The 9290-nt window shown below is 30.9% G+C and overlaps 1 protein-coding gene across 2 annotated transcripts; it reads left to right on the forward strand.

The window, feature by feature from the left end:
* The first annotated feature begins 979 nt into the window (after positions 1-979).
* On the forward strand, positions 980-6859 carry LOC115721997 (casein kinase 1-like protein HD16). Of its 2 annotated transcripts, none has more exons than XM_030651114.2 (17): positions 980-1339; positions 2018-2464; positions 2732-2857; positions 2942-3015; positions 3118-3187; positions 3268-3323; positions 3451-3522; positions 3636-3730; positions 3869-3935; positions 4035-4164; positions 4245-4463; positions 4542-4672; positions 5081-5255; positions 5381-5471; positions 5984-6141; positions 6240-6428; positions 6511-6859. In XM_030651114.2, exons 2-17 carry the CDS (start codon positions 2075-2077, stop codon positions 6568-6570), a joined length of 2103 nt encoding a protein of 700 aa, XP_030506974.2. In that variant the 5' UTR covers positions 980-1339; positions 2018-2074; the 3' UTR covers positions 6571-6859. The 2 variants fall into 2 exon arrangements, with proteins under 2 accessions (XP_030506974.2, XP_030506975.2); XM_030651115.2 differs by having other exon boundaries at positions 1128-1339; positions 2012-2464.
* Positions 6860-9290: the final 2431 nt, after the last annotated feature.

Genomic DNA, 9290 nt, shown 5'->3' on the forward strand with positions numbered 1-9290 from the left:
TTTTTTGTTTGAAAGAGGATTTTTACACATTTCAAACATAATGAAATTCAAACGTTGCTATAATAATGTCTACACGTGTGTTTAATAGGTTTTTATTTATTGTTATGATTTCTTTTGAAAATTAAGTTAAATAACCTACTCTTTCTTGTAGATTGGAACTTAGAACCTCTTTCTTGTAAACTATATTTATATTCACGGTTGAATAACCTACCCAAATAATAATTTGGAAAACTATTAAAGAAAGAACTATAAAAAAAAAAAAAAAGCATTGAGCATTCGGGTAGGTAGTAGTTTTTTAAAAAAATACTATTGTTATTAGGTGTTATAGTATCCAACAACACTATAAGATATAGTTCTTTATTAATTTTACTTGTTAGTAACTTATTTTTTTCTCCAACCAAGCTTGCCGATTTTTTTTGGGCTTAAGTGTGGTTTGGTCGGGATCTATATGCTACTGTGATTAGTCTTGTTTTTGTAACATGATTTATTTCATTTTATTTCGTTATTGGTTCGTTTTTTTGTTTTACGGTGCCTCACTATTGAATTATTGTTAGTAGTTAAGATAACAGGCTCCTGTAGTTGAACGAGTTGCTAATGGAGTAGATACGTACATTATATAATAGTAAAATGCTTAAACTAATGAATTGAATTAACCTTCTACAACAAATCTATTGTTGTATCTTTTAAGTGGTAAAATAAACTGAATATATGTGTTTTTAAAATTAAGTGTGTTACAACTTTTTTCATTTGATTTTATTTTATTTTCTTTTGTAAAATTATTCGAGAATCGAACAGCTGATTAATTAATTTATTTTTCTAATTTGAATCCAAATTGTATTTTCAATAAAAAAAATGTCCTGATTGACTGATTTCTTTAATAAAAAAATATAAACCTTTAAAATATACTAAGAAAATAAATAAATAAGAGAATTGAAAAAAAGGAAAAGAAGATAAGAAGAATCAACCAACAACCCACATTTCAATTTTCATATTATTAATATTATATATATATAAAAAAAAATCACACATTTATTTTTTATTTATGTTGTCTTAAAAAATTAATTAATACAAAACCGAAAATAATAAAAGAAGATAAATAGATTTAGAAAATTTAAATAGAAATGAAAGTAAATTTATAACCCCAAACATTCAAAACACAAATATGTATGTGTTGTGTTCCTCTGTTTTCACTCAAAGCAAATAAGAATAAGATAGATAAGGTCAAGAACAACACCCATCCAATACCAACATCAAGATCTCTTTCATCCATCATCCTTTTTTCCATTTCCGATCCTTTTTTTCTTTCTTAGATTCTCCATAAACCGATCTGTTTCACCAGGTATCTCTCTATCTATCTGTCTATATATTTATTGTTTTTTTTATTTAAATATATATTTATTTTGTTAGTTGATTCTTTTTTGTAGTTGTAGATGATCGGTTTTTGTTTATATGTTCTCTCCTGTATTTTGTGGATTTTTTTTTTTAAAAAAAAAATTTTGATGATCGGTTTACTGAAAATCAATGTATGGTCGATTTGAAAGGTGAATAATGTTTATTGTTATTGTTATTGTTATTTTTATTTTGGTTGATGAGTGGGTTTGTTTTTTTTTTTTTGTTTTGAATATTTTGATTTTTTGGGGGCGATGATCGTGTTGTGGTAGTAAGTGGATGATTTTTTTTTTTTTTTGAATCCGATTGTTGATTATTGTAGAGAAGTAATATATACATTGTAGATGGATTTTCTTTCTTTTTTTCTTTCTAAAGATTGTATTTTTATTTTTATTTTGTTTTGGGTGTTTGGGAAGCTTTGTTTTAGGGAAGGAAATGAAACTGGTTGTGTTGATATTTGTATTTTCTGTATTGGTAACTCCTTGATACTATGTTGACTAGCTGGGCATGGGTATCAGTCATAAGTGTATACTTTGGCTATTTTATATTAGGACTTTGTATGTGAAGAATAACAAACTAGGGTTTTGATGAGCTTTGTTTTTTTCATTTTGGGTATTTTGAGATGCAGAACATTTTTTAAGGGATTTGGGATGTTTTAAGTGGATGTGATTTGCATGGGTTGAGGATGCCAGAGTTGCAAACTGGAGTGCGGAGATCGAAACGAATTGGTGATCTTCAGCCTTCCCCGCAACAAATTGATCTGGCTGAAAACTGGGAACTTCCTGCTCAGAATAAAACTAGGAGGAGAGTTGGAGGTGGAAGAGGAAGAGGTGGTAAGGCAGTTGCGAAAGGGCAGTCACCGGCGATACTGACAAAACAGACTGCAGTTGGACGAGGCCGTGGAACTAAGTTGATTGATTTAGAACCCAAACCTTCTGTGGTTGTTCCTAAAGCACCGGGTTACAATTGTGTAGACGTTGTAGAAGACAAAGATATCGAAATTGTGGGTGGTAGAAGTGCTGACAAAGTAATGGGAGTTGAAGAAGAAGCAAGCACAACTCCTGTCCCGGATAGGGTACTAACTGTTTGCTTAATTATGCATTAAACTATTTTTGCTTCTAAATTGATTGGCATTATTTGTGGTACCATATCATTGAAAAAATGAGTAGGACTTTCTCTTACTTGACACTGCATTTCAACTCTATTTATCCATTCAGTACGAATGAAGTGGCTTGGATATACTAGATACATTCTCATTTTACATAGACTGGCTGTGAAGTTACTCGTATCTAACTGCTATTATGACGAAAATATTGTCTTATCTTTCTGTTGTGGGTTGCAGGTACAGGTGGGAAATTCTCCTGTGTATAAGACAGAAAGGAAGTTGGGCAAGGGTGGTTTTGGTCAAGTCTATGTTGGTCGAAGGGTTAGTGGGGGCAGTGGTAGAACGGGAGCTGATGCAGTTGAGGTATGAATGTAGACGATAATCTTGTTTTAATGTTTCAGATAGCTAATCACAAGATGCCTGAAGTTTGTACAATTTTTTTGGTAGGTGGCCTTGAAGTTTGAGCACCGAAATAGTAAGGGATGCAATTATGGCCCCCCTTATGAATGGACAGTGTACAAGTAAGTACATTGTTATTGCTGTCTACTTTCATAATCGAATATGATAGTTGTCTGATTTTCGTAAACATATTATCTAATTGATTTTATTTTATGTTCTTTTAGTACTCTAAATGGATGTTATGGAATTCCATGGGTTCATTACAAGGGTCGCCAAGGAGATTTCTATATTCTGGTGAGATTTGATATTGATACACTTATTAGAATATTTTCTGAATCATATATTTGGTGTATAACATACTCTGGATATTTCAGGTCATGGATATGCTTGGACCCAGTCTTTGGGATGTTTGGAATTCTCTCGGACAGTCGTAAGATACTAAGATCTCTCTATTGTATCATGATGTTTCATTCTATCATACTCACACAGTATATGCATATCTAGGAATATTTTTTTATAAGTAATAGTTGATCTAAACTTGTTAATTTCTAAACTAGGATGTCACCAAATATGGCGGCTTGCATTGCTGTTGAAGCAATATCAATTCTTGAGAAGCTTCACTTGAAAGGGTAAGTTCTTCATAAATTCACATTTTTCACCATGTTTCTAGAAACACTTCAATTGTAATATCCTTCCAACAAATGCATTGTTGATTATTTTCAAATTTTCTAATTCTAAATAGGTTTGTGCATGGAGATGTAAAGCCCGAGAATTTTTTACTTGGTCAACCTGGAACAGTCGATGAGAAGAAACTATATCTTGTTGATCTTGGACTGGGTATTGTTTCTTTTCCGACTTCTTATCCTTTCAACCGTGTCATTTTTCTGAATTTTCTCACAAAAAACTTATAAATGGTTTTGTATGTCTGCATGCTCATGGCATTGATACTTGTTATTGTGATGTATTCTCTTTCAGCCTCTAGATGGAAAGATGCATCTTCTGGTCAACATGTTGAATATGATCAGAGGCCTGACATATTCAGGTGTGCATATTTTATTACTTAGAGGTATTATAATTTTTATATTTGCAACAAACCTTCTCGTGCTCAATTTTTCCATTATCATGTAATTGCTTTTGGCAGGGGAACAATAAGATATGCAAGTGTGCATGCACACTTAGGTCGAACTGGCAGTAGACGGGATGATCTCGAGTCATTAGCATACACATTAGTCTTTCTCATAAAAGGAAGGTTACCCTGGCAGGGTTATCAGGTGAGCTGTTGCTTTACGAAACGTGCTTAAAACTTCTGATATATGGTTACACTCTCCCTAACATTGCTCTAAATCTGCAGGGTGATAACAAAAGCTTTCTGGTATGTAAGAAAAAGATGGCTATTTCTCCTGAGTTGATGTGCTGCTTTTGTCCAGCACCATTCAAGCAGTTTCTTGAAGCTGTTACAAATATGAAGTTTGATGAAGAGCCAAACTATGCCAAGCTGATATCATATTTTGATAGCCTGATAGAGCCAATAGTACCATTAAGACCAATTAGAATAGATGGTGCTCTTAAGGTAATCAAAATATATTTAGTCTCTTCTGTGTGTTTGATGTTCTTCCTTGAAACTAATTTTTAGGCTTTTTAAAAATAGGTGGGGCAAAAACGAGGAAGGACGCCCATTAATCTAGAAGAAGATGAGCAACCAAAGAAGAAAGTACGACTAGGTAGTCCAGCAACCCAGTGGATTTCAGTATACAATGCGAAGCGGCCAATGAAACAGAGGTGATTGCTGATTGGATTTTTTTCTCTTCTATTAAAAGAAAGGATTAGCATTGCATTTTTTCCACATTTCCTCCTCTGCTGTAAGTCATTCATAATTGTTCTTAGAGCAATGTTAAGAGATCGCAATTTAGTTTCTCATGAATGAAGTTTGCATCACGTTTTTTCTTGTGACTCTTTAACTTATATCATGTTTGTTTACCGTGCAAACCATTCTATCCTGTGGCATGTCAGGGTGAGAATGAATTTGTATTACCAATTTAGAATGCATATACATTCACAGCTTACATAAATGAATAAAAACTTGTGCACATTAGTGTCTTGAAACTAGCCTTGTCCAGAAATAAAATGAGAGTTATGTTGCTAAGTCTTTTTGCATAGCATGAAGTAAACCTCTTCTTGGTCTTGTAGGTATCACTATAATGTGGCCGATGCGAGGCTTCATCAACATGTAGACAAGGGAAATGAAGATGGGTTGTTTATCAGTGCTGTGGCCTCATCTGGAAACCTTTGGGCTCTTATTATGGATGCTGGCACTGGTTTTTCTTCACAGGTTTATGAGCTGTCAACATTTTTCTTGCATAAGGTATTGTAAAGAGGACCGACTACTATGATCTATTGTAGAATATTAACTACTGTGATATTCTGTCATTATTAAATCATGTTGCTAGGCTTTTCATAGCGAGTGTAGCTCATTTTATTTCTTCTCAGGATTGGATCATGGAACAATGGGAAAAGAATTACTACATCAGTTCAATAGCTGGTGCAACTAATGGTAGCTCTTTAGTCGTTATGTCCAAAGGTAACATTAATTTCTTTGCTGCATATGAATCAATATTGAAAATACCATTAATGTTTGTAGAATAGTGTGTCGTTATGTCCAAAGGTAACATTAATTTCTTTGGCTGCATATAAATCAATTATTGTTTGCAGAATAGAGTGCTTGCACCTGTGATTATTAGCTATAGCCTATAGGAGCATGAATGTGAGCTTTTTGTTTACCTTCAATGTCTGGTCTTGAATGTTCGAGTCAGGCTAGCTTAGTTATTTTATTTCTATGGCCATCCTGGTATAGAAACAATACCTGTCAACATACTTATGTTAGTGATATTACGGAAAATAATGTAATTTAAACATATGAAAGAATCAAACTCAGAGAGAGTCAAGGTGAAAAGTGGATTATTACTTTTTGCTTGAGAAAGGAAATGAACTTTATATTGCATAAATTTGATATTGTTCATCTGTTCTGTATTACTTGTTTCCTATTTTAATAAATCGATGCTTACTGTTACTCTTGATGGTGCATCATTTTAGGTACCCCTTACACCCAACAATCCTACAAAGTAAGTGAATCTTTTCCATACAAGTGGATAAATAAGAAGTGGAAAGAAGGTTTCCATGTCACATCCATGACAACCGCTGGCAACCGATGGGGTTTGGTCATGTCCAGGAATGCTGGATATTCTGATCAGGTAAAGACTAGTTATAATCAGCTCCCTAAATTGCTAGAAATATTATTTAGAAGTTCCAACATTTTTCCCGGTTGTTCTAATTGATTTCGAACTACTAGGTTGTGGAGCTCGACTTTCTGTACCCAAGTGAAGGTATACACAGACGATGGGAAAATGGTTACAGAATAACATCAATGGCTGCCACTGCTGATCAAGCAGCCTTCATTTTGAGCATACCGAAACGTAAATTAATGGATGAAACTCAAGAAACTCTGCGTACCTCTGCTTTCCCTAGCAGCCATGTCAAGGTAAGGAAAACTTTCAAACTCTGGTAAATTAACGAAACATCAATCGCCTTATCGTGTACCTCAAAATATTTTCTTTGTGCAGGAAAAATGGGCGAAAAATCTCTACATTGCATCGATTTGTTACGGACGAACGGTTTGCTAGTCGTTGTCGATCGAAGAATGTAACATTAAGATTTATAGCCAGCCAAATTTTGAGAGCTATTATTTGGGATGGAAGAAAAGGCGAAATACCACACACTTGTTATGAAAATATACCAATGTAAAAATGAACAAGAGAGTGGGAATTGGCATTGAAATTTGAATATGGAGAGAAAGAAAGAGAGAGAGAGAGCCTTTGAACCAAAGCTGAGTTTCAGTCAGTGACTTGGAAATTTCAACCAAATTGTGCTTTTTAACTTATTATTACCCAAAAAAAAATGTTCTTTTTATTTTGTTCCATCCAAAAAAAAGAACCCGTTTTAATCAAAAAAGTTATATCATTCCTTAGATTTGAAAAGGGAAACATTAAAAAATGTACCCGAGTGAAACTATTGAGAAATATTAAAAATAATATGTGAATTAATATTATTATGTTATGGTAAGTGAAACTGAAAATGGTGCATGTGGTAAAATGTATTTATTTTTGTTGAGATTTTTTTTTTAAAAAAAAAAATAGAAATTTTTAATAAGATTTTCTTTGTTTTTTTTAATCCTTGAGATTTATAGTTTTAGTCTATTAAAAATGATAACAATTAAGGTTTTTTTTTATTATTAGTTTTTAATAAAATGTTAAGTTCCTACGAATAGTTTTGATATTCTTTTAATCCCATATATTATTTTTTTTTTTTTTTAAATTTACGGTTTGAGTTTCTAAAGTGGTTGCAGCGCTAGTTGCAATAGGGGTTTCTATATGATTTTTTGTTACAATTTAAGTTGCAGCGTTAGTTGCAATAGGAGTTTCTATGTAGAATTTTGTAAAAATGCAAAGAAAATTATTTTGAAGTATAAAAATAAAAAAATCATAATTTGAAAAAAATTACAAAATTAGATTTTATTTACATAAAATAGATTTTTTTATGTATTTTTATGTTAAATTATTATTATTTTGTTGTTGATTTTTTGTTATTTATGCATTATTTTTTATGTTGATTTCTTGTGGTTCTAGAATACCGTAAAAATATATAAAAAAAATTATAAAAATTAGTATTTTATGTAATTATAAACTCTAGTATTACAAATAAATAAACCACTCAAGTATGATGATTTCTAGCCTCAACTCTATATAAGAACTTTTAGAGGAAAAACTAAAGTTTCACATTCTTGAATTTTGATTTTGTTGATTTAAAAAAAAAAAAAGACTTTTTTTTTGTTCAATTTTATTTTCTTCCATCCAACAAAAAAACCCTTTTTATTTAAAAAACAAGTTATATCATTCACCAGATTTCAAGAGAGAAAGATTAAAAAATCTACCCAAGTTTAAGAAACATTAAATAAAAATGTGTGTGAATTAATTTTTTTTTTTTGTTTTATGGTAAGTGGAACTGAAAACAGAATATGAAAAATATATTCATTTTAGTCTTTTATATTAAGGGTTTTTTTTTAAAAAAAAAAAAATTAAAAATATCTGATAAGATTTTTGTTTTAATCCTTGAGATTTTTTATTTTTGTTAGGCAATCAAGTCTTCAGATTAAAAATAATAACAATTATGCTTTGTTTAAGTTCTTATGCATACTTTTGACATTATTTAAGCATTACTTAATACATTGATGATATTTCACACATTTAAATAAATATTTACTCTGCAATCTTATTAATTAAAAGTACAAATTCACTAATAAAATAGCATGAAGATGAGTTGGGACAAACTCCCTACTAAATTGACGACCTAAAAAAGAAACAAACAGTACAAACTAATAATTAGCCGCCTTATTCGCAGATTATTTAATAAAAATATTTAAAGAATAATATAGACATTGTTTAACAAATAAATACTAATTATAGTGAAAATAGTGTTATGAAATGATAATTTTTTCTATTATTATTATTAAAATCTACAATTTAGAGTTTTTAATTTTTAATTTTTTTGTTTAAACCTAGTTCAAACTAAACTCATACTTAGCATTGTTATTAAGCACCATAAGTTAGCGTCCTATAAATAGTTAGATGATTATAATAGTTATTATTAAAGTAAAATAAGTGAGATTCAATATTAAATTGTAACATAATTTTTTTTTTTTTTTTGAAAAAAAGATACTTGTTATTTTATCTAGAAAAGAGTTTCGTTTACAACAACAGAGTAAATAGGAGGAGGGATAGTCTCCAACCAAAAACAAGCCTCATCCACCTCCTAATGCATGTTTAGCCAAACTATGAGCCGCCATGTTGGCATCACGCTTGACACGAGAAACACATACATTTGGGAAAAAGGATAAAAGACTAAGTACATCAACAATTTAGTCACTAAAAGATGAAATTGAATTGAAGGGAGCTCGTAGAGCATTTGAGACCAAGAGAGCATCAGTTTCAACATAATTGATTGGTAATTGGTGTTGTAAAGCCATGTTCAAACCAAAAAACAAAGCTTTAGCTTCCATTTCATGCGACAAGAAGTTGCCCTTCATTGGCATTGAAAGTGCAGCAGCAATAACATAATATAATACATCATAAAAGTATGAGGCACTATGAGTATTCTTTATTATTTTTCATTATAACACTCTTTGTGTTTAAAGAAAAATTAATTTATTATGAATTATAATATTAACCTTAAATTAATTATAAAATGTGTAAAAGAAAATAATTCACTAATTTTGAGTTTATAAAAAAAAATCTCATTTTCTAGGGAAAAAAATATAAATAGAATTACTCATTTTTTTTCACTTATT

This window comes from Cannabis sativa, chromosome 9 (assembly GCF_029168945.1).
Source record: "Cannabis sativa cultivar Pink pepper isolate KNU-18-1 chromosome 9, ASM2916894v1, whole genome shotgun sequence".
Lineage (NCBI taxonomy): Eukaryota > Viridiplantae > Streptophyta > Magnoliopsida > Rosales > Cannabaceae > Cannabis > Cannabis sativa.

Excerpts from the sequence above, each read along its gene's own strand:
- LOC115721997 (XM_030651114.2), top strand. The coding sequence starts at position 2,075 with ATGCCAGAGTTGCAAACTGGAGTGCGGAGATCGAAACGAATTGGTGAT. Across the intron at positions 3,188-3,267 it reads AAGGAGATTTCTATATTCTG|GTCATGGATATGCTTGGACC; the intron begins GTGAGATTTGAT and ends TGGATATTTCAG. Across the intron at positions 6,429-6,510 it reads TCCCTAGCAGCCATGTCAAG|GAAAAATGGGCGAAAAATCT; the intron begins GTAAGGAAAACT and ends TTCTTTGTGCAG.